Source organism: Mobula hypostoma, chromosome 3 (genome assembly GCF_963921235.1).
Source record: "Mobula hypostoma chromosome 3, sMobHyp1.1, whole genome shotgun sequence".
Classification (NCBI taxonomy): Eukaryota; Metazoa; Chordata; class Chondrichthyes; order Myliobatiformes; family Myliobatidae; genus Mobula; species Mobula hypostoma.
In genome coordinates, this window is record NC_086099.1 from 177192130 (window position 1) to 177218349 (window position 26220).

Here is a 26220-nt window from a genome sequence, read left to right on the forward strand (position 1 = left end):
AAGACATTCTTGCTTTCCTTTTATGTATGACGAGCTACAAAGCAACAGTCTTACAACACCCACAAAATACTGGAGGAGCTTAGTACGCCAAGCAGCATTTATGGAGAAGAATAAACAACTGACGTTTTGGGCCAAGGTCCTTCATCAGGACTGGAAAACAAGGGGGAGGAAGCCAGAATATGAAGCTGGGAGGGAAGGAGCACAAGCTGGTAGGAGACAGGTGAAATCAGATAAGGTGGTAGGTGGACAGTTAGGGCTGGAGGGTATAAAATGAGAAACTGGGAGATGAAGGGGAAAGGGCTGAAGAATGGGGGGTCTGATAAGAGAGGAGACTGGACTATGGGAGAAAGGGAAGGTAAACACACCATTTATTTCTTTGTAGATGAGTCTCTTGAACATGAACTGAAACCCTTTAAAACAAGTCACTTCAGGAGACAATGAGGAAAATAAATTGCACAACAGCAGTGGAACAAACTAATGTAATTTGTTATTCATTCCAAGAAATCCCTAGGTATCTAATTTGTCAGCTGAAGTATCCATCATAAACTCTGACTGAAGCAAGTAGCCTACAGATGCTGACATCCGAAACAAATATAAACTAGTGGAAAAACTCAGAGGGTCAAGCTTCATCCGTGGAGGCAAAGGACTGGTTAATGTTTCAGGACAGAATCATGCATCAGGACTGAGAATGCAGAGGAAAGACAGCCAGCGCACAGAAGTGATGCACAAGTGAGACAGAGGATGGGAGATGATCGGTAGAACTAGGCAAGACAGGGAGTGAAGGACAGATGAAGTCAGGTTGGAATGGGGGTGGGGGGGGTGGGGGGAAGGGTGCCAAAATCTGAAACAAACACAGAAATTGCAGGAAACTGTCAATGTTGTTTCTGTCACAGATCCTGGTTGACCTGCTGTGTTTCTGACACTATTTTGGTACCTTGCGCAGCCACTGATTCAGCAGGTTTTGCTTGACCATATTCACTGTCTCAGTTGTGCATCTGTTTCACTTCCATTTACAGTATCCCCATTCCTAGCTTCTGAGAAGGAATCACAACACTCAACCCAACAATTCCTTACACATTTAAGTTTCATATAAAATCCCTACAAATCCTCCCGAGACAGAGGAAAGTATTTATAATTGTTTCATTTCAACACGTAGCACAGTATCAGGCCCATCGGGCCCAATGAGCCCACGCCATTCAGTTACACCCATGTGACCAATCGACCCTCAAACCCATGTGTCTTTGGAATATGGGTTAAAACCGGAGCATCCAAAGGAATCCAATGTGGTCATGGGGAGAACCTATAAATTCCTTACAGACAGCAGAACTGAATCTAGGTCCCTGGTATTACGTAAACTGCTATGCTACTGTGTCATCCCCATCAGCTGACAAACATTTGACTTTAAAGAAGAACTGTTGCATGGCAAATTATTTTGCAGCTTGAGATTTATGTTTGCTAAATATATAGATATTGGGATCGTCTTAAAGGTGTTGGGTGCATCCTTGGATGACTTTTCCTGGAGCACATCCAATAACTTGTGGATAAATCTTAGTGAATTTTAGGACTACAATAAAAAAAAGCTTGCACTATATAATTCCAATGACTTGTATGTTTTATCTGTTTAAAATTTAATGGTGTTTTTCAGTCCAATTGCTTCTATAATAGATCCCTCTTATTCCCTACATTTCCCATAATTTCTATGTAATAGCAAAGTGAAGTGTTAGAGTACAAAATATTCCCACTGCAGAATTCAATTGCAGCCAGAACACCCAGTCCTACCACTTTCTAATTGCTATATGTTGCATGAGATGTGTTGCAACTGAAAGGCCTCCATATAGAATAGATTATGGTATTCAGAGCTATGTGGGGCCAATTGCATGTTCCTGCCATACAAAAATTTCTTAGTTGATGAGAAATGTTTCAACAAGAGAATTCTTGGGATAATTACTAAAAGTAGAGTCAAGGTAATAGTGGCTCATCTGTTAAATGCCAAAGAATTACAAAAATGCACTGGAAATACAGGTCATATGGAACTTTAGTGGCTTCTAATGAAAAGCCATTTACATGAAACTTTAACCTGAGCCGTGAGAACTTACAGAATTTTATGATTTTACTTATGAGTTCTAGCATCTGTAATTTTCCCCTTCCTTTCTAGTCCTGAGAGCCTGAAATGTTACCCTAAACAGTCAGGGTGTTAGGATCTAGGGTGAGAGCCAATTTCAATTGTTCTCCACATGGTCACTAATCTCTCCATGGCGCTGAGGCTTTGAAGATTGCTCCACGCCTACTAATATGATGAACTGCTAGGCAAGGCTTTGGGACCACTCTGAGCTGCTCTGGTGTTTGGATCTGAGGACTCAGTTTTGGTTTGGAATGTTGTCGTTCGTTTCAATTCTTGACATGATTTGTATTTTTTTTTCTTTCTCTTGCACATAGGGTGCTAGTCTTATTTTTATTCTTGTTTTTTCTTTAATTGGGTTCTTTCTGGTTTCTTGCTTTGTGGCTACCTGTGAGCAAACAAATCTCAAGGTTGTATAATTTATACATTCTTTGATAATAAATATACTTGAATCTTATTCCTCTCCATAGATGCTAGCTGACCTGCTGAGTTCCTCCAGCACTTTGTGTTCCTCTGTATTTTTTGTTGCTTTTTATTTGTTTCTCAAAACAATGGACTATCTATTCCAGCCATGATCAAACTGAATGGTGGTGCAGGCTCAAAGGGCCGAATGGCCTTCTCCTGCACCCATTTTCTATGTTTCTATCTTTATATTATCCTTAGACAGCATCTGAGCACATCAAGTTGCATATTATTACAGCTACCCATAAAAGATGGGATTGTTATGCCATCTCTACATTTCAGATAAATATTTTCCACCTTGTACCTACATTTTCTATAGCCCTACCCACCAATATTTGTTAAACCTCTTATCTGGTCGAATCGCTTCTTTAGTAATTTCTACCTAATCAAAAGTTCCTGGCTACTTTCTTCACCTCCTCTCTTCACCTCCTCTCTTCCCTGATACCTGAAAAATGCAGTTCGTCTCCATTTCCCAACCAACTGTGTTGAACTTTCAATGACCTGAAATGTTTATGCAAATGCTGCCTGGGCTCCTGATATTTTCCAGAATTTTCTGTGTTATATCAAAATTTGCAGGTGTTTTTTTTTATTTGCCTCAGTTACTTTTATTACCATGGTATTGTCAATATGGCAAGAAATTAAAATGACAGGCAATAATGGTTCAATCACACTGCAAATACAGCACGGTGCCAAAGTCTTAGGCACACCTATATAGCTAGGGTGCCTAAGATTTCTGCACAGTACTGTGTATTGTGTCTTTCTAGTTACTAAATAACACTTAATACTACTGAGCTAATAGAAAGCTAAGTACTCTCATTTCTATTTCCCCAATCACCTTCCTATTTTAACCAGTATCCAGGACAGTAAAGCAGAAGTGACCATCAATCAACTGCACCTTTTGCCAACATGGGAGATGCTTTTGCAGGTGCACGCTTACACCTAATGACAATGAAATTACAAATCATGATTAAATATTGTGCAGCATGCATCCTTTTCACATAAATAATGAATCATGCATCTCAGAATATTTCTTCACAGTAATATTCAAATTGGATGTTAAAATACTTCACATTTAGAAATGCAGCTGTATTCTTGAAATGAAGAAACTAACCCTTACCAAAGTCAATGGGCTGACTACTTCAAGATTCTTTTCTTTCTTCTTCGTTTTGCTGCAGGTTTACAAGGAATAATAATTAGATTTTATGAGACTTTTTGTTTAGTTGTCTGTAATTATTTCATTAGTTTAAAAGTTCTTGAAACCAGTTATAACCTGCTAACTTCACAATATCAAAAAATATTTATAAGAAACAATGCATGAGCATTTCTTTAAAATTGATTATTTTTGGATAATTTTAAAATTGTATATTACTGCCATTATTTTGTACAGTGCTAACAATACAGTTGGATTTAATACACAAGCTAAGAAAAGCTATTGACTGCTTGATGCTGAGTCCTGGTTTCAAGATAGAATCATGAAGTCCTACAACACAGATTCAGGTCCTTCAGCTCAGCTGGTCTATGCCGGCTAAGATAATTCATCCAATCTACAATGGCCACAGTACATCTTTTAGGGGTTGAGGTGTTTCAATATAAAGTGAATGAATTGATTAATATATTGTAATTTTTCACACAACCTAAATGGTAGAGAAAAGCTGCAGATCTCAGAACTAGGACACAAGTTATGAAATACTGTCAGTGTTCAATTATGTCACAACATCTTTCGTGTGGAGCTTCTTACCACTTTTCATCCTGTGTTTTATCATTGGTATTCTCAGCCACCTCCACAGCATTCCCTTTTATGTATTTTTCCGGCATCGCTTCACCTGTTGTAGAAACATAATTGTTTCAGGATTAGAGATGTTTGACTTGCAAAGATTTTTAAACAGTTACAAACCAGTAACCAAAATCATTTTCCAAATGAGAAATCAAAAAGCTGCAGATGCTGGAAATTTAAAAAAACAGAAAACGCTGGAATCAGTCACCAGAGCAGGCCACATCTGTAGGAAGAGAAAGAGAAACAGCATTTCAGGTAAAAGAAATGACAAAGGGTCTTTGACCTGAAACGTTGACTCTCTCACATGCTCTGACCTAAACAGCTCTTCAAAGTAAGGCAAAGGTTTATGTGCCTCTTTCAGGTAAACCACACCCACTCCCATTGATCCATTCATGTTCTTTCTCCTTTTACTCACATTTTCCAATTCCTCATCCCATCCTATTTAGATTCATTACACTGCCCCACCTACTGTCACTCAAACACCATTCTGCTGGAGGGTCTCGATCTGAAACATTGCCTCTTTATTCCATTCCATAGATGCTGCCTGACCTGTTGAGTTCCTCTAGCATCTACCTTTCTTTTCCCTTGGCTTACCCTTCCCGTCCCCTGCCTACCTGTTCCACCAGCCGTCATCCTTTCCTTAAAGTGGTTCCACATCACTATCCAGTTTCTGTCTCTACCTACCCTTCTTTCTGCCCCCACTGCCAATTTAGCTCCATCTGCTTATCATCCCCCATCTCATCTGGGCCTACCCGTAACCTAACAGAACCTGTTTCGCCTTTCCCTCTCACTTCTGTGAAGTGGCCATCTTCACTCTACTCTCTCAGCCCTGGTGCAAGATCTCAGTCAGAAACATTGATCATCCCTTTGCCTCCAGCAGTTTGTTTCTTGCTTCAGATTCCAGCATTTGCAGTCCCTTGTATCAGACAGTCTAAAGGTTTAAAGTAACAGATGGTGCCCTGAAAATTATATTGGCATCTTTTTGTTCATAGCTGTGGTAAGTTATTTCCCTTCGGTGTTTTTGCCATAGAAGAGTACACCTACTCCTGCTGGCCACTTTTTCTTTTAGACACACCTGCTTGTTACTGCAAATCGCTAATCAGCCAACGTGTCAGCAACTCATTGTATAAAAGCATGCAAACATGGTCAAGAGGTTCTGTTGATGTTCAGACCAAATATCAGAATAGGCGAGATATGTGATCCAAGTAACTTTGACTGTGGAATGATTGTGGGTGCCAGACAGGGTGGCTTGAATATCTCAGAAACTGCTGCTGCTTTCCTGGGATTTTCATTCACAAGGGTCACTAGAGCAGTGATTCCCAAAGTGAGCAATATCACCGTCCCTGGGGGTGGTGGGAGTTTCGAAGGGGGTGATAGAGATAATGGGACAGAGGGTAGGGTGCTCGGTAGCAAAGGGGGGGGGTGGGGGAGCTGAGAGATTACAGACTTAACTTAAAAAATGAATTACTTATTATAAGCATTTTATCCTCAATGCCTCCTAAATGATTACAATGATCACATAATCACCTCATCTCTTGCTAACCCACTGTTCCATTAGATTTGCTCAAAGTTGTTTAAAAGCGATGTGACGTTTCTGTATTTGCCATATTCTGAGAAATCTAATGAAGACATTGTGTTCTTTCTGGGCCTGACCTGTGCATTATTGCCACTCAATGCTGTAGCACTGTGTTAGCTAGTATGATTCTGCTACACCAATTACACAGTGACGCAGTTCCTGTGAATTGGGGTATAGCATTCAATGTGGTTAAGTTCAGAACCTGCTGTTTTGAATATTCTTGAACACATTCCCCTACTCATGGCCAAAAATAGATATTGTTGCACAATTTCATGTACTTCAGACAGCGTCAGGTTTTGCCTAAGCTATGATGACGTCTGTTATGGGGAAGCAAATTTGCAGATTCAATAGGTGGGATAGAAGACACTAATTACAAGTACATCAACCATTTATTTACAGACTATTAGTAAAACACACAACCAAACAGCCAAGTCAAACAAGTACTCATCTAAGCCACCCCAAGTTACAAAAACTACAACACTAAACATTCAGTAACACTTCAAACTCAACAGGTACTTTGCTATTTCTCCCCAAGTTACACAACTACAGAACTAAACACTCAACAAACAAATACTTAGCTCAGTGCACGCATGGACTACCGTATACCTGCAGCACTATTTCCCAGTGGTTATTCAGCACTGCTCTGAACCTCAGTGTGAAGATGAGCCCTGAACAAAAGAGAGAGCATCTTGCTTGTGTGATTCGTATAGCCTTGAACCGCCTGGAACCAGAAGCCAGTGCCGTGATGTGAAACCAAACCAATGGGAAAGAGCTGCTATGTCCTTCGAAAAATGGACCAAACAATGACCAGTACAGCTGAAGCGACTTTCGACTGGCAAGTAAATTAACCCTTCACATTACAATGTCATAATTTCCACTTTATTGATTGCAGCACATGAGGTTTGACTTAAGTAACTGGGGATTGACCGTGGTCGTTATTCCACAGCGAAAATGGCAGAAACCGACCGACCGACCAAACAAAAAAAGCATAGACAGTGTAATGTGGAGTATCTGAAATATGAATTTATACCAGCACTAAGCAACTAACAGCAGCCAATGTGTCTGTTGTGTGAAGAATTTATTTCTTTCTTTTTTATTTATAAATGAGGCAATGAAACCATCCAGGGTCCTTGAACATTGGATAGGTACATGGATGGCTATGGTCCCAGTGCAGACCAATGGAAGGAGGCTGTTTAAATGATTTGGCATGGACTAGATGGGCTGAAGGGTTTGTTTCTGTGCTGTACTTTTCTATGTCCATTTGAAGAGAATGCACTCTTGTGTATTTAATATTTCAATAATTTGAGTGGAGATATATATATATACACACACACAAAAGTTTGATTTGCATTCTTGTTTGTTTAAATAATTATTATGGGTTAAGTGTAAAACTACATTAACTGCAACATCATCATACTATCACATGATACGTGAGCATCTCACTTAAAGTAAATTTGAAGTTATATCCATATTTTGGACCGTGTCTTCATATGACTTAGTTTAATATTTTGAAGTTACAAAACTTAACAACTCTGATAAAGCAATCAATGACTTGGCTTATTTTCCGTCACTTTGTGAAAACTTTCAGAAATGAAAACTGCTTCAAAACATGATGGCTCTCAAAAGGAAATGGTCTGAGATGTTTTTAATGTGCTTATTGAAGCTGTGATAAAATTCTTTGAAGACTCAAGTGCTTCATTCAGTAGTCAACTCAAGAATATTAAGCACAACATAGCTTATTAATCAGAATTATTTGCAATGTTTAATTAAATCAGTCTTCAATTGCAAAGTAATGATGTGAATTTTTATCAAAATCAGTTGTCTCCACACTTCTGTCCAAGTTAACCTTATTTAAGAGCAACATTGGCATTGTGACCTTTTCCAAATTCCAAGCTTCTCTGAGTTAGAAGAGAAGAATACCAGATGAGGATTTTCAAGTTTACTATGCCCATCTGCTGAACTGCATTAAGACATGCCAGAGATATTTCAGAATCTTCTCTCTCTCTCTCCAAATTCAAGAACAGGTAACAAATCCATCCTGAACACTTGTAATAAGGAATTAACAGGAAGGATGGAAGAACTGATCTTGCTACAAAATGACTAAGCTGAAGCCGAGGTTCAAAAAAAATCATTCAAAACTTTTAATTGCAGGAATAAATCTCTGAACGCTATCCTGCACTGTGGAAAAAGGTCAAGATATTCCTCATGCCTTTTCCAACATATTTAGTGGAGCATAGTTTCACAGCAGTCACTCAACTCGTTTCAAAATAATGGAAAAAGACTGCAAATTACTGAAAATGCGGATCTGAGACGACTCCTGAGTGACATTCATCCGGATGTTGAGAAGTAGATATCACTGCACCAAGCCCATCCATCTCACTGAACAGTGAAAAAACAATGAATTGCCGAATAGTTGGACTAATGTGTGCCCTATATGTTTTTGCTGAAAATTGTTTTACTACAATGAAATAATTTTATATGTAGCTTTAAATAGATTTGAATATTGTTTGCAATTATTTGTCATTGCTCTGGATTTGGAGTTTCTATTTTCCTTCATTGTGCATTGCATATCAAAATTCTTTGTAGGTTTTATGTTATGGCCTGAAAGGGAGAGGGCAGCGCTGCCGATGTGGTCTGGGAGCCAAGTGGGCTACATTCCAAAAAAGTTTGGGAATCACACCTTGTTAGTGAGAGAGGTCAGAGGAGAATTGCTAGACTGGTTCAAGCTGACAGGAAGGTGAAAATAACTCAGATAATTACATGTTACAACAGTGGTGTAGAGAAAAGCATGTCTGAATGCACAACACATTGAAATGGATGGGCTACAGCAGCTGTTTATACTCTCAGTGGTCACTTTATTAGGTACAAGAGATAACTAACAAAGTGACCATTGAATGTTCTTCAATCCTATTCCAGCAACCCTCGACTCCTACACGGCCCATAACACTCCATTTTTCTTACATCCACATACTTATCGAAGAGACGAGACTCTTACATATCACCACCTCTGGCAGTGCATTCCAAGCACCCACCAATCTCTGCGTAAATAACCTTTCTCTGACATCTCCCCTAAACATTCCAACACTCATCTTAAGGAGATGACCTTAGGTATTGCCCATTGCCACCGTGGGGAAAAGGCACTGGCTGTCCACTCTGTCTTTCAATCTTATACACCTCGATCAGATCGCCCTTATCCTCACTTTCTCCAAAAGAGAAAACCGCTAGCACTGGAATCAACCTTCGTTCATAAAACATGTAAACAGCTGCGCTGATAAGATTGATATGAATCTTTAAATATTTTCTTTTGACATCGACACTGATTGAAGTGTATGCGAAACATAATTACTATCATTAATATATCATATGCCGTATATTTTATTTTCTCGAATCTAACGCTACGCCGTACGAAAACTCTTAATCCGATTCAAGCAGACTGGGGTTAGAATTTGGTGTACGTTTAACGCAACCAACTAACCCGTTAAAATTTAGGCATTATTTCCACGTTTTCTTAATAAATAACAGAACTTCTAATACAGGAACTTGTTTGCTATTAGTTAATCATACCAGACAAACTAAATATTAATGAAGATAAAAGTAAATATAACTTACAACGTTCCCCGAGCAAACTTTAAACTGGGTCGCGTTTTTCGCCGGGTGATGAAAGATCTATGGACTTTTCAGAAGGGAGACTGAACTACAAATCGTTTTTTTAAATTTTCGGTGCAAAGCCTCACTTTAGTTATTCGAACAAATAATGCAACAGGAAATTGAATTCACGTACGATGCTTTCTCCCAGCCTCCAGAGATAAGGTGTGTGATCTGACTGCAAATGAGCTTGACAAACATCTGGTTCCGTAAGATGTATTATTTCAAGTACGGTGGAGTGAAAACAGAAACTAAACATTCTTCCTTCACGTCCATCAACTCTAAATTCTTCCACTCACAATAGGAGAAATTTGCAGTGGCCAATTAAACGACGAACCTGCGTGTCTTTCTGATGTGGGAGGATCCCTGAGGGAATGTCACGCAGTCACGAGGAGAGCTTGCGAACAGAGAGCACCTGAGATCAGGAATGATGAAACCGAAGTTGTCGTCCCGTGTGTTACAGTGTCACCTGATGACTTCCACAGAGAGCATATCACAGGTCAAAACAACTCCTCTAGCTCCGCAGTATGTTATCCTCCTTTTGCCGCTGTGTTTTAAAATAGTCAGCGGCTCGGACAATTTCCTTATTTATCATTCGTTTTGGCAATCTGGGCATTGATCTACATTTATTGCTTATCTCCCTCCCCCCCCCCTTGGGAAACCGGTGATGAACTGCATTCTTACTATCATTACAGCAGATCTTCTCCTGAGGGAACTCCCACAAATGTCCACGATACTTAAAGAATACTAAAATTTAAGTTCTGAGACAGTCCCACTTAACATTTCTGAAGTCCTACACAACACATTAATATATCTTTTCAGTCTTCACAAAAACTTTCCTGCAGCAACTTCAATAAAAATTCTATCATGGATACAATGGTGGGGAGAAATGTCAAGTATTGTTTCCTTCATGGTGGTTCATTCATTCCCTCCACACACTCAAGTCAGCAGCTCTGTCCTTGCAGGTTCAGCCAGGTTGGTCTGTAACAATTCCTCTCAGTGATGGGCATTGAAGTCCCCCACCCCCAGAGTACACTTTCACTCTTTCTGCAGCTTCTTCCAACTATTTTACCATGAAGAGCAGCACTAACTATTCAGTGAGAGAGGGCAGTAAATGGAAATCAGGAGGTTTCCTTGTCCATGATTGACTTAATTCTACAAGATATTTATGGGATGTAGAGTCAATGTTAAGATCTCCAAGGGATAGTATCTCCTGCTTACAGTAAAGTGGTGCATTTATCTGTATGGATTTACCCAGCTGGTGGGATATTTCATACTCAAGGGTTATGATGGATGAGGTAGAAACAAACTTAACATTTTCAAGTTAATGATGATTTATCAAAACTTGGAAGCATTAAAAATACATCATATTCCATCCGGGTAGCCTCCAGCCTGATGGCATGAACACTGGTAATTTTCCCTCCCCTTTCCCTCTTCTTCCATTACACGCTCTGGCTCCTTTCATTTGTACTTCTTCTCTTCTCCTCATCTGCCTATCACCTCCCCTGAGCGTATCTCCTCCTTTTCTCCTCATTGTCCATCCTCCTAGAGTCATAGAGTTATTGAAAAGTACAGCACAGAAACAGGCCCTTCAGCACATCTAGTTCATGCGAAAACCATTTAAAACTAGAATGACTTTAAACTAGAATGGTTTGGGGGTGGGAATCAAATTAAAGAGGTTAGGCGTGAGGAGGTTAGTTCACAACAGAGGGATGGGAACCAGTGCAGAGAGACAGAGGGGTATAAAGTGAGGGTAGAAGCAAAAAGTATTAAGGAGATAAGTAAAAGTGGCAGGCCGACAAATCCAGGGCAAGCATTAAAAAGGGCCACTTTTCAACATAATTGTATAAGGGCTAAGAGAGTTGTAAAAGAGCACCTGAAGGCTTTATGTGTCAATGCAAGGAGCATTCGTAATAAGGTGGATGAATTGAAAGTGCAGATTGTTATTAATGATTATGATATAGTTGGGATCACAGAGACATGGCTCCAGGGTGACCAGGGATGGGAGCTCAACATTCAGGGATATTCAAAATTCAGGAGGGATAGACATGAAGGAAGGGGAGGTGGGGTGGCGTTGTTGGTTAAAGAAGAGATTAACGCAATAGAAAGGAAGGACATAAGCTGGGAAGATGTGGAATCGATATGGGTAGAGCTGCGTAACACTAAGGGGCAGAGGACGCTGGTGGGAGTTGTGTACAGGCCACCTAACAGTAGTAGTGAGGTCGGAGATGGTATTAAACAGGAAATTAGAAATGTGTGCAATAAAGGAACAGCAGTTATAATGGGTGACTTCAATCTACATGTAGATTGGGTGAACCAAATTGGTAAAGGTGCTGAGGAAGAGGATTTCTTGGAATGTATGCGGGATGGTTTTTTGAACCAACATGTCGAGGAACCAACTAGAGAGCAGGCTATTCTGGACTGGGTTTTGTGCAATGAGGAAGGGTTAATTAGCAATCTTGTCGTGAGAGGCCCCTTGGGTAAGAGTGAGCATAATATGGTGGAATTCTTCATTAAGATGGAGAGTGACATAGTTAATTCAGAAACAAAGGTTCTGATCTTAAAGAAGGGTAACTTTGAATGTATGAGACGTGAATTAGCTAAGATAGACTGGCAAATGACACTTAAAGGGTTGACGGTGGATATGCAATGGCAAACATTTAAAGATCGCATGGATGAACTACAACAATTGTTCATCCCAGTTTGGCAAAAGAATAAATCAAGGAAGGTAGTGCACCCGTGGCTGACAAGGGAAATTAGGGATAGTATCAATTCCAAAGAAGAAGCATACAAATTAGCCAGAAAAAGTGGCTCACCTGAGGACTGGGAGAAATTCAGAGTTCAGCAGAGGAGGACAAAGGGCTTAATTAGGAAGGGGAAAAAGATTATGAGAGAAAACTGGCAGGGCACATAAAAACTGACTGTAAAGCTTTTATAGGTATGTGAAAAGAAAAAGATTGGTTAAGACAAATGTAGGTCCCCTACAGACAGAAACAGGTGAATTGATTATGGGGAGCAAGGACATGGCAGATCAATTGAATAACTACTTTGGTTCTGTCTTCACTAAGGAGGACATAAATAATCTTCCGGAAATAGTAGGGGACAGAGGGTCCAGTGAGATGGAGGAACTGAGGGAAATACATGTTAGTAGGGAAGTGGTGTTAGGTAAATTGAAGGGATTAAAGGCAGATAAATCCCCAGGGCCAGATTGTCTGCATCCCAGAGTGCTTAAGGAAGTAGCCCAAGAAATAGTGGATGCATTAGTGATAATTTTTCAAAACTCTTTAGATTCTGGACTAATTCCTGAGGATTGGAGGGTGGCTAATGTAACCCCACTTTTTAAAAAAGGAAGGAGAGAGAAACCAGGGAATTATAGACCGGTTAGCCTAACATCGGTGGTGGGGAAACTGCTAGAGTCAGTTATCAAAGAAGTGATAACTGCATGTTTGGAAAGCGGTGAAATCATCAGACAAAGTCAGCATGGATTTGTGAAAGGAAAATCATGTCTGACGAATCTCATAGAATTTTTTGAGGATGTAACTAGTAGAGTGGATAGGGGAGAACCAGTGGGTGTGGTATATTTGGATTTTCAAAAGGCTTTTGACAAGGTCCCACACAGGAGATTAGTGTGCAAACTTAAAGCACACGGTATTGGGGGTAAGGTATTGATGTGGATAGAGAATTGGTTGGCAGACAGGAAGCAAAGAGTGGGAATAAACGGGACCTTTTGAGAATGGCAGGCAGTGGCTAGTGGGGTACCGCAAGGCTCAGTGCTGGGACCCCAGTTGTTTACAATATATATTAATGACTTGGATGAGGGAATTAAATGCAGCATCTCCAAGTTTGCGGATGACACGAAGCTGGGCAGCAGTGTTAGCTGTGAGAAGGATGCTAAGAGGATGCAGGGTGACTTGGATAGGTTAGGTGAGTGGGCAAATTCATGGCAGATGAAATTTAATGTGGATAAATGTGAAGTTATCCACTTTGGTGGCAAAATTAGGAAAACAGATTATTATCTGAATGGTGGCCGATTAGGAAAAGGGGAGGTGCAACGAGACCTGGGTGTCATTATACACCAGTCATTGAAAGTGGGCATGCAGGTACAGCAGGCGGTGAAAAAGGCGAATGGTATGCTGGCATTTATAGCGAGAGGATTCGAGTACAGGAGCAGGGAGGTACTACTGCAGTTGTACAAGGCCTTGGTGAGACCACACCTGGAGTATTGTGTGCAGTTTTGGTCCCCTAATCTGAGGAAAGACATCCTTGCCATAGAGGGAGTACAAAGAAGGTTCACCAGATTGATTCCTGGGATGGCAGGACTTTCATATGAAGAAAGACTGGATGAACTGGGCTTGTACTCGTTGGAATTTAGAAGATTGAGGGGGGATCTGATTGAAACGTATAAGATCCTAAAGGGATTGGACAGGCTAGATGCAGGAAGATTGTTCCCGATGTTGGGGAAATCCAGAACGAGGGGCCACAGTTTGAGGATAGAGGGGAAGCCTTTTAGGACCGAGATTAGGAAAAACTTCTTCACACAGAGAGTGGTGAATCTGTGGAATTCTCTGCCACAGGAAACAGTCGAGGCCAGTTCATTGGCTATATTTAAGAGGGAGTTAGATATGGCCCTTGTGGCTACGGGGGTCAGGGGGTATGGCGGGAAGGCTGGGGTGGGGTTCTGAGTTGGAGGATCAGCCATGATCATAATAAATGGCGGTGCAGGCTCGAAGGGCCGAATGGCCTACTCCTGCACCTATTTTCTATGTTTCTAAAATACCTACTCCCATTGATCTGCCCTGGGGCCATGGCTCTTCATACCTCTACTATCCATGTACTGTATCTATCCAAACTTTTCTTAAATGTTGAAATTGAGCTTGCATGCACCACTTATGATGGCAGCTCATTCAACACTCTCATAACCCTCAGAATGAAGAAGTTACCGCTCGCGTTTTCATTAAACTTTTCACACCTTTCACCTTTGACTGTCGGGAGAAGAAATCGAAAGGCGAATAGGCAGTTAGCGCAGAGCAGCCCTGTGGCCATTCCCCTCAATAATGAGTATACTGTTGTGGGTGATGAACTCCCAGGGGAATACCACAGAGACCAGATCACTGGCATTGAGCATGGGTCCGTAGTGCAGACGGGAAAGAGGGAGAAGAGGGGAGCATTAGTGATAGGAGACCCAATAGTCAGAGGAACAGACAGGAGATTCTCTGCACATGAACGGGATACCTGGATTGTATTTTGCCTCCCAGGTGCCAGAGTCAGGGACATCTCAGATCATGTACACAGCATTTTGAAGAGGGAGGGCGAGCAGCCAGATGTCTTAGTACATGTTGCTACCAATGACATAGGAAGGAAAAGCAAAGAGGTCCCGAAGAGAGAATTTGGAGAGGTAGGCAGAAAGCTGAGAACTAAGACCTCCAGGATAGTAATTTCTGGATTGCTACCTGTGCCATGCACCATTGAGGGTAGAAACAGGATGAACTGGCAGATAAATGTGTGGCTGTGAAGCTGGTTCTCAAGTTTTTGGATCATTGGGATCTCTTCTGCAGGAGGTACGACTTGTACAAAAGGAATGGGTTGCTCCTGAACATGTGTGGGGCCGATATTCTCATGGGCAAGTTTGGTAGAGCTGTTGGGGAGGGTTTAAACTAATTTGGCAGGGGGATGGGATCCAGAGTGAAAGGACTCAGGATAGGACGGACGGTAAAAGAACAAAGATAGTGTGCAGTTAGACTATTATGAAGGGCAGGCAGATGATAGGACTAAAGGATGGTTGTAGTTGGGAGCTGAATGTCCTAGGTTACGTATTGTAGCGAAAGGATAGGATGGTAGGCAGAGGGGGTGGTGTGGCTCTGCTGGTAAAGAATGGCATCAAATCATTAGAAAGACGTGACATAAGATTGGAAGATGTTGAATCCTTGAGGGTTGAGTTAAGAAACTGCAAGGGTAAAGGGACCCAGATGGCAGTTATATAGAGGCCTCTAAACTGCAGCTGGGATTACAAAGGGTAATAGAAAAGGTGTGTCAAAAGGTCAATGTTATGAAAATCATGGGGGATTTTAACATACAGGTAGATTGGGAAAATCTGGTTGGAAATGGATCCCAAGAGAGTGAATTTGTTGAATGCCAAGGTGATGGCTTTTGATGGTAGTTTGTCATTGAGCTTACGAGGGGATCAGCATTACTGGATTGGGTGTTATGTAATGAACCGGGGAGTTTAAGGTAAAGGAACCGATAGGAGACAGTGATCACAAAGTGTTTGAGTTCAGCTTGAAATTTGATAGAGAGAAAGTAAAATCAGATGTAGTAATAGTTCAGTGGAGTAAAGGAAATTACAGTGGTATGAGAGAAGAGTTGGCCAAAGCAAATTGGAAGGAGATGCTGACAGGGATGACAGCAGAGCAGCAATGGCTTGAGCTTGAGGGAAAAATGAGAACGTGCAGGTATTCCAAAAACAAAGAAATACTCAAATGGCAAAATAATACAACTGTGGCTGACAAGGGAAGTCAAAGCTAATATAAAAACAAAAGAGAGGGCATACAACCAAGCAAAAACTAAAGGGAAGATAAAGGATTGGGAAACATTTAAAACCCTACAGAGAGCTACTAAAAGAATCATTAGGAGGGAAAAGATGAAATATGAAAACAGGCTAGCAAACAATATCAAAGTGAATAGAAAAAGCTTTTTCAAGTATGCAAAAAACTAAAGAGAGATGAGAGTGTATATAGGACCACTAGAAAACGAGGCTGGAGAAATAATAATGGGGGACAAGGAGATGGCAGATAAACTGAATGAGTATTTTGTACCAGTCCTCACTGAGGAAAATGCTAGCAGTGTGCCAGGTGTTGAAGGGTGTGAGGGAAGAGAAGCGAGTGCAGTTAGTATTACAAGGGAGAAGGTGCGCAAAAGGCAGGAAGACCTAAAGGTGCATAAGTCCACTGAACCAGATGCACTGCAACCTAGCATTCTGAAAGAGGTAGCAGTAGAGATTGTGGAGCATTAGTAATGATCTTTCAAGAATCATTGGATTCTGGCATGGTTTCGGCATACTGGAAATGTCACTCCTGTCTTTAAAAAGGAGGGAGGCAGCAGAAAGAAAATTATAGACAGTTAGCCTGACCTCAGTGGTTGGGAAGATGTTGGAGTCAATGGTTAAAGATGAGGTGATGGAGTACTTGGTGACACAGGACAAGATAGGACAAAACCAGCATGGTTTCCTTAAGGGAAAATCTTGCCTGAACAACCTTTTGGAATTCTTTGAGGAGATTACAAGTAGGGTAGATAAAGGGGATGCAGTGGATGTTGTATATTTGGATTTTCAGAAGGCCTTTGACAAGGTGCCATACATGAGGCTGCTTACCAATTAAGAGCCCATGGTATTACAGGAAAGTTACTAACAAGATGAGAGCATTGGCTGATTGGTAGGAGGCAGTGAGTAGGAATAAAAATATCCTTTTCTGGTTGGCTGCCAGTGACTAGGGATGTTGTGACTGCTTTTTATGTTGTATACCAATGATTTATATGATGGAATAGATGGCTTTGTTGCCAATTTTGCAGATGATATGAAGATTGGTAGAGGGGCAGGTAGTGTTGAGGAAACAGGAAGGCTGCAGAAGGACTTAGATTAGGAGAATGGGCAAGAAAGTAGCAAATAAAATACAATGTTGGAAAACGCATGGTCATACACTTTGGTAGTATAAATAAATGTGCAAATTATTTTCTAAATGGGGAGAAAATCCAAAAATCTGAGATGCAAATGGACATGGCGGTCCTGTGCAGAACAATCTAAAGGTTAACTTGCAGGTTGAGTCAGTAGTGAGGAAAGCAAATGCAATGTTAGCATTCATTTCAAGAGGTCTAGAATATAAGAGCAGGGATATGATGCTAAGGCTTTATAAGGCACTGGTGAAGCCTCACCTTGAGTAACGTGAACAGTTTTGTGCTCCTTGTCTAAGAAAGGATGTGCTAGCGATGGAGAAGGTTCAGAGGCTAGAATTTAGAAGGATGGGTGGGGGGGGGGAATCTCATTGAAATGGTTTGAATGTTGAAAGGCCTAGATAATATATGAAAAGGATGTTTCCCATGGTGGGGGAGTCTAGGACAAGAGGGCACACGCTCAAGATAGAGGGGTGTCTATTTAAAATAGAGATATGGAGAAATGTCTTTAGCCACAAGGTGGTGAGTTTGTAGAAATTTTACCATAGGCGGCTGTGGAGGCTGGTCGTTAGGTGTATTTAAGTGGAAATTGATAGGTTCTTGATTAGCCACAGCTCAAAGGTTACAGGGAAAAGGCTGGGAGTGGGGCTGAGGAGGGAAAAAAAGGATCAGCCATGATTGAATGGCGGAGCAGACTCAATGGGTCAAATGACCCAATTCTGTTCCTATGTCTTATGGTTTTATGGTCTTAACCCATGACCTCTGGTTTTAGTCCCACCCAACCTCAGTGGAAAAAGACTGCTTGCACTTAACCCATGTATACTCCTCTTACTTTTGTATACCTCTATCAAATCTCCTCTCAATATTATACATTCTGAGGAATAAAGTCCTAACCCATTCAATCTTTCCTTATAGCTCAGGTCCTCCAGATCTGGCAAAATCCTTATAAATTCTCTCTGTATTCTTTCAACCTTATTTACGTCTTTCCCATAGGTAGTGACCGAAATGCACACAATACTCCAAATTAGGCCTCACCAAAGTCTTATGCAACTTCAACATGACATCCCATTTCCTGTACGCAATACATTGATTTATGAAGGCCAATGTGCCAGAAGTCCTCTTTGAAACCCTATCTGCCTGTGGTGCCAATTTCAATGAATTTTGGACCTGTATTCCAAGATCCTTTTGTTCCATCACACTCCTCAGTGTCCTACTATTCACTGTATAAGACCTACCCTGGTTGGTCCTACGAAAGTGAAACACCTCGCACTTGTCTGCATTAAATTCCATCTGCCATTTTTTCAGCTTATACAGATCTCTCTGTAAGCCCTGATAGCTGTCCTTGCTGTCCACTTCATCCCCAATCTTGGTGTCACCGGCAAATTTGCTGATCACCACATTATCATCCAGATCATTGATATAGATGACAAACAACAACAGACCCAGCACAATCCTTGTGGCACTCTACTAGTCAGAGGCCTCCAGTCAGGGAGGCAACCATCTACTGCCATAAAACCATAAGACATAGGAGCAGAATTAGGCCGTCTGACCCATTGAGTCTGCTCTACCATTCAATCATGGCTGATCTTTTTTTCTTCTCCTCCTCCTCAACCCCAGTTCCCGGCCTTCTCTCCCCTAACCTTTGATGCCATGTCCAATCAAGAACCTATCAATCTCTGCCTTAAATACACCCAACAACCTGGCCTCCACAGCTGCATGTGGCAACAAATTCCACAAACTCACCACTCTCTGGCTAAATAAATTTTTCTGCATCTCTGTTTTTAAAGGGTGTCCCTCTATCCTGAGGCTGTACCCTCTTGTCCGAGGCAACCATAGGAAACATCTTTTCCACTTCTACTCTTTCTAGGCCTTTCAAGATTTGAAAGGTTTCAATGAGATCCCCCCTCATCCTTCTGAATTCCAGCGAGTGCAGACCCAGAGCCATTAAACGTTCCTTGTAAGATAACCCTTTCATTTCTGCAATCATCCTTGTGAACCTCCTCTGGACCCTCTCCAATGCCGGCACATCTTTTCTAATATGAGAGGCCCAAAACAGTTCACAATACTCAAGGTGAGGCCTCACCAGTGCCTTATAAAGCCTCAGCATCACACCTTGTATTCTAGACTACCACTCTCTGGTTTCTCCCACAAAGCCAATGTCTTATCCAATTTACTACCTCATCTTGAATGCCGAATGATTGAACCTTCTTGACCAACCTCCCATGCAGGACCTTGTCAAATGCTTTATTAAAATCCATGTAGGCAATATCTCCTGCCTCCTCATGTAGACAATATCCTCCTCTCCTATCAGATTCCTTCTTCTTCAGCCCTTTGCCTTTTCCACCTAACACTGCTCCACTTCTTACTTCATCCTCCCTCCCCCACCCACCAGGTGTTATCTATCACTCTCTAGATTGGACTCCTTTCCCTTTCTCCACCTTCTTATTCTGGCATCTTCCCTTTTCCTTTCCAGTTCTGATGAAAGGTCTCAGCTTGAAACATTGCCTGCTTACTCATTTCATAGATGCTGCCTGATATGCTGAGTTCCTGCAGCATTTTGTATATGTTACTCTGGATTTCCAGCATCTGCAAAATGTAACACACACAAAAAATGCTGATGAACGCAGCAGGCCAGGCAGCATCTCTAGGAAGAGGTACAGTCGACGTTTCGGGCCGGGACCCTTCGTCAGGACTAACTGAAAGAAGAGATAGTAAGAGATTTGAAAGTGGGAGGGGGAGGGGGAGATCCGAAATGATAGGAGACAGGAGGGGAGGGATGGATCTAAGAGCTGGAAAGTTGATTGGCAAAAGGGATACGAGACTGGAGAAGGGGGAGGATCATGGGATGAGAAGCCTGGGGAGAAAGAGAAGTGGGGAGGGGAGCCCGGAGGGTGGAGAGCAGGCAAGGAATTATAGTGAGAGGGATAGAGGGAGAAAAAAGAGAGAGAAAAAAAGGGGGGGGAAATTTAAAAAATTTTTAAAAATATATTAAATAAATAAATAAGGGATGGGGTGTGAAGGGGAGGAGGGGCATTAATGGAAGTTAGAGAATTCAATATTCATGCCATCAGGTTGGAGGCTACCCAGACAGAATATAAGGTGTTGTTCCTCCAACCTGAGTGTGGCTTCATCTTTACAGTAGAGGAGGCCGTGGATAGGCATATCAGAATGGGAATGGGACGTGAAATTAAAATGTGTGGCCACTGGGAGATCCTGCTTTCTCTGGCGGACAGAGCGCAAGTGTTCTGCGAAACCTACAAAATGTCTTGTGTTTAGCATTAAAAAGTTAGGCTTTTTTATTTGCATAAAAAAGTGGGAGGGATACAGCAACTAAATAGAATGTTCTTGAGGGAGAGTGGAGACAAAGAAATGCTGAATGAGATGTACTCTAGGTGATGGCTGAGAGAGGATTACGAAACGTATTAATCACAAATGTTCTGACTGGAGGAGATAGAAGTAAAATGAAAACTAAGGAAAGGAAATTATTGTAAGTGTAGGATGTTGCTGTTTCTAGAAATCAGAAGTAAGAGAGAATGCTGGAAATACTTAACCAGGCAGAGAAAATGGAGTGAGTTAGCTTTACACGAACATAAGATGCAGATAATAGTGGACTCTGCCCAGTACCATAGGCACATTTCTCCCTAACGAGCCTGCACATGCAGGCTTCTCCCAGTCTCCATCCACCTAACAGGAATCACCTGCCACTCATTTCCAACTTCATCACCTGCAGCCTATTTAAACCCACCTCTCATCCATAATCCTTGTTTACTCATACGAACCAGCGGGCCTCGACCAGTTGCTCTGAACCTTCTGTTACCTTATTGCCTTGTTGAGTTAAGTATTTGTTCTCTCTCGTTTTGTGGCCCCTTGTGCCTTATTATTTTACGGTTTATTACTAAGTTATCACTCACTGCTAAATTGTCTGTGCTGTTCTGCATTTGGATTAAACCCCCTCTACAATTCCTGACATTCCCCACTATTGTTAGTTATCTACAGGAGGCACTGACTCAAGAAGGCAATGTCTATTGCAAACTTCCACACTATCTAAGCCATGTCTTCTTCTCACAGCTACCATAGAAGCTTGAAATCCCATACTACCAGGTTCAAGAAAAGCTATTTCCAACCATTTGGTACTTGAACCATTCAGCAAAAGCCTAATCATTATAGTCTAGCAATAGAATGATCACCTTGCATTTTTTTTGTTTTAATCATGCTCCTCCTTGTAAAAATTCTGTGTAATTTACAGTATGTCTAATTCATATTTACCTTGTGAAAGCTAGTTATATGAAGCTATTTTCCAGTGATGTGGCTTTAAGTAAGTTTTGCATTACACCTATGCATACATGTGCTTGTGCATCTTCAGGCAGTGCCTTTCAGGGACTTGTGCTAATATTATTTTATTACTGTATGTGCTGGATTGTAACTATACGTGCTGTGTGTGACCCCAGAGGAACGATGGTTCGTTTAGCTGTATGCATGTGTATGGTTGAATGATAATAAACTTGAACTTGATCTGATAATAAACAACTTGACTTGATGAACTGGCCAGTTCTAATGCAGTTTGGAAGAGCTGCTCGTTAAATATCATTGAGCTCAGTGCTGAGCTTTGAGAGCTATAGCATGCCTCAATGGAGATGAAGTACTGTTTAGAAACAAGAATATCTGCGTTCCCTTGAACATTAATATTACCCCATTCTTACTCTTTTATGCATCAATGTGTAGAACTTCTTTTTCTTTTTTTTGATGGAGGACTGAACTTGTGGAGGGATTATAATTTCAGAATGCTGAAAGGGGAAGACAAGATGCACTTTGTGGTAACATCATGTTAAAGCAGGCAGATTATTACCTTGGATGATCTCTTGAACATGAAGGCTGGCGAAAACAAGAGGAATCCTACAATTGCTTTGCAAAGAGACAGAACTGGTTGAGAGGGGGAACAATGGGAAATTGTCAAAAGCTGTCAACAATGGAGGAGAAGAAACCACGGTGAACGAAAAGGGAATCCATATCAGTTCAGTCATCAATATATTATATAAAAAGGTGATTCTGAGTAGGACTGAAACAGGGACTACCTTATATAATAGGCCATCGTTTGAAACTGTGCAAGTTCGCAGTGTCACATACTAGATATCAAGGAATACAGTTAAAGGGCAAGTTGTTCAAGTTCTCTTTTTCATTATTTTTATATTTTAGCATGGTAATAGGCCCTTCTGGCCAACAAGCCCGCATTGCTCAATTACACCCATGTGACCAAAGCTACCAACCTATACATCTTTGGGATGCGGGAGGAAACTGGAGAACTAGGAGGAAACCCATGCAGTCACGAGGAGAACGTACAAAATTCTTAGAGACGGTGGTGGAAATTGAACCTGGGCCACTGGCGCTGTGATAGCATTATGCTAACTGCTACACTACCGTGCCACCCTTTCAATGCAGACCATGTGGTGAGAATGAGTGCAGACTACACAAATGATGGTGTAGTTATGGGTAGTAAGGAAGGTTGTCAAAGAAGACGGCATAATATAGATCAATTTTAAGTATAGATAGAGGAATGACAGAGAAGAGTAAATAGCATGCTGCAGAATCCTTAGGAGCATCAATGTAGAGAGGGACCTTGTGCTTCAAGCCAACAGCAATATTAAAGAGGAAGCTAGACAGACACATGAGCAGGCAGTGAATTGAGGAATACATGCCAAGAGTAGGCACATGGGATTAATTTAAATTAGCATCATGGTTGGAACAAACATCATAGCCCATTCCTGTGCTGTACTGTTCTATGTTATGTAAATGAGAGTAGTGGAAAAGGGGGGACAGGTTGGGCCTTGTTCGAGGGAAAAGTTAAAGGTGTTCACGCCATCCTGCTGAGGGTGGTTGTTTGAATATTGTGAAAAGGAGATAGTGAGTACCAGGAAAATGGAAAATCACAAAAAATGGCAGAAAGCATCAGAGGTATTATTAACAAAATGGATGATTGTTCTTCAATGTCTCTATTCTATCTCAGACATTACTCTGTTCTCATCACCTCTGTCCTCATCACCTCTGTCCCTTTGTGCATGTTTGACTTCTAACCATTTTTTCCTCTACGTAAAGTCATTAAACTGAAAATTTTACTCAACACAATGAATTTATAATAACCAGATTACTTCAGCGGCAACCATTTAAGAAGACAAATGTTACATTGCCGTTCAAAACAAGAAGATTTCTCTACAGGAACAAGAAGACCTTGATGAGGGTATGACCACACTAGGCAGTTATTGTCTCCTCACCTGAGAAAAGGCATATTTGTCACAGATGGAATGCAAGGAAGGTTCACCAGACTAATTACTGGGATGGCAGGTCTGCTGTCAAAGGACACATTGGATCGAGTTGTATTGTATTCTTTAGAGTTTGGAATATTTGAAATGTTTAAAAATTCTGATAGATCTGTACAGAGTGAATAGGAGAGTATTCTTCCTAAAAGGGGTTGACTCAGATTACAGGACGAGAGATTTATGATCAGAAAGTGAAGAAATTTATTCACTCAGCGGATGGTTATACTCTGGAATTTACTATTAGAGATAGATGCAGGGGCCAAGTTAGTTAATATAGTTAAGAAGGAAAGAGTTGAACTCTCAGCACAAAAGACTGCAGGCAGAATGGGTAAGGAGCAGGAATATAGCTTTCTGATTGACAATAGGATTTTACAGCACTGCACAATGACTCAGGTGGCTATTGAGGTATACAGATGTGTATTTAAAAGGAGAATTGAAAACAATGGAACATGGAAGTGATTGTGGGGTTGATTTAATGAAATACTGGCTCCAGGGCCAACAACTCGAACAGCACAGGGTTAATGGCTGCCTTTTGGGTTTCATTCTACTCTTCTCCTCTTTTTATTCTGAGTTTACATCATTGGTGATGGGAACTGTGAAGAAGGAAGTTAATTGGAGCAGTAATAGCTTCTCAGCACCCCAGTCTGCCTCACCACTCAAAATGGACAATAGCCACAGATGATGGATCTCTGTCCTTTTCGTGATCTTGGTTTAGATCAGTCTTGGTCTTGGTTTAGCTTGGTTTACATCCGCCTGTACTGGTCAATCTTGATGCGGGCTTCCCAGCTTTGTTTTTGAACCAAATTCAGGTTCACAGGGCCATGGTTCCCAAAACAGCTTCTCAGTGCCCCAGTCAAACTCACCACTCAATATGGACAAACACCACAAACAATGAGCCTGTTTCCTTTCATGATCTCTTTGCTTGGTTTGGATCAGTCTGTACTGGTCAATCTTGATGCAGGCTTCCCAGCTTTGGTTTTGAACTGATGATTCAGATTCACAGTGTCATGGTTCCCAAGACTACTTACACCACATTTGCTGGGAAATAACAATGGAATGTTTCTTAATTAGATAGTGAACCAACAGGATATTTTTGCACATGTTACAGAATCTACAGATTTCACATGATCATATATAGTGTACTCAGATGTGGTATCAAACCTCCTGTAGTTTTTCCAGCTTTACTGTCACTTGGACATATTAGAAACAGACATGGTTGGAAGTAATTTCTTTAAAATCCCAGAAAAAGTAGACCCAAATTGCCTTGAAGCACAATTCCAATGAGGAAACACTACTGCTGGATCTAAAAGGACATCTATTAAGCAGGGAAATGTGCCTGTGTTGCTTTCTCCTCAACTTTTTAAAATGCATTTATTATGACGATATTACAGAAGGTCAGGTAGATTAGCCGCCAGACTACTCGACAATTGAGCCTGATACATCTTTAGATTCCACCATTGCAACTGGCAATTTTATGTATGATTTTCTTAATAGAGAAGGGAGCCATTCATCCTTTTGAGTCTGACCCAGCACCCTCAGCAATCGGATAGTGGAGGCATTAGTAATGATTTTTCAACAATCACTAGATTCTGGAATGGTTCTGGAAGACTGGAAAATTGCAAATGTCACCACTCCTCAAAAAGGGAGGGAGGCAGAAGAAAGGAAATTATAAGCAGGTTAGCCTGATCTCAGTGGCTGGGAAGATGTTGGAGTCAATTGTTAAGGATGTGGTTTTGGGGTATTTGGAGGCACATAATAAAATAGGCCAAAGTCAGCATGGTTTCCTGAAGGGAAAATCTTGCCTGACAAATACGTTAAGAATCTTAGAGGAAATAACCGGCAGGATAGACAAAAGAGAATTAGTCGATGTTGTTTACTTGGATTTTCATAAGGCCTTTGAAAAGGTGCCGTACATGAGGCTGCTTAATAAGAAAAGAGCACATGGTATTATGGGAGAGGTATTGGTATGCATAGAGCATTGGCTAATTGGCAGGATGCAAAGAATAGGAATAAAGAGAGCATTTTTGGTTAGCTGCCAGTGACTAGTGGTGTTCCACATGGGTCTGTGTTGGGATGGCTTCATTTAATATTGTATGTCAATTATTTGGATGATGGAATTGATGGCATTGTGGTCAACTCTTGAGGACAATATGAAGATAAGAGGAGGGATAAGTAGAACTGAAGCAGAGAGGCTGCAGAAAGACCTGGGCAGATTAGGAAAATGGGCAAAGATATGGCAAATGGAATATAGTGGAATATGGTTATGCACTTTGGAAGAAGGAATAAAAGCATAAAATATTTTCTAAATTGGGAGAAAATTCATAAATCAGAAGTGCAAAGGGTCTTGGGACTCCTCATGCAGATTCCATAATTTGCAGGTTGACGAAAGAGGTGATGAAGGCAAATGTAATGTTAGCATTCCTTTTGAGAGGACTAGAATATAAAAACAAGGACGTAATGCTGAGGCTTTATAAGGCTCTGCTGGGGCCTCACTTGGAGTATTGTGAGCAGTTTTGGGACTCTTATTTAAGAAAGGATGTGCTGACATTGGAGAGGGTTCAAAGGATGTTCACATGAATGATTCTGGGTATGAGGAGTGATTGATGGCTCTGAGGGGGGATCTCATTGAAATTAAGGCCGAGTTAAAGTGGATGTGGAGAGGATATTTTGT

General features: G+C 41.1%; 1 protein-coding gene across 2 annotated transcripts in view; it reads right to left on the reverse strand.

Annotated features, from left to right (window-relative positions):
- Nucleotides 1–9918, reverse strand: part of abcb4 (ATP-binding cassette, sub-family B (MDR/TAP), member 4) — a 122706-nt gene extending 112788 nt beyond the window's left edge. The window contains exons 1-3 of one of the 2 annotated variants that reach the window (XM_063044134.1): nt 9713–9918; nt 4320–4404; nt 3699–3750 (exon numbers count right to left, since the gene is read on the reverse strand). In XM_063044134.1, coding sequence (XP_062900204.1) covers nt 3699–3750; nt 4320–4396 — 129 coding nt within the window. In that variant the 5' untranslated portion in view covers nt 4397–4404; nt 9713–9918. Of the gene's footprint in view, nt 1–3698; nt 3751–4319; nt 4405–9540 lie in introns of both variants that reach the window. The other variant, XM_063044133.1, reaches the window with a different exon arrangement.
- Nucleotides 9919–26220: the final 16302 nt, after the last annotated feature.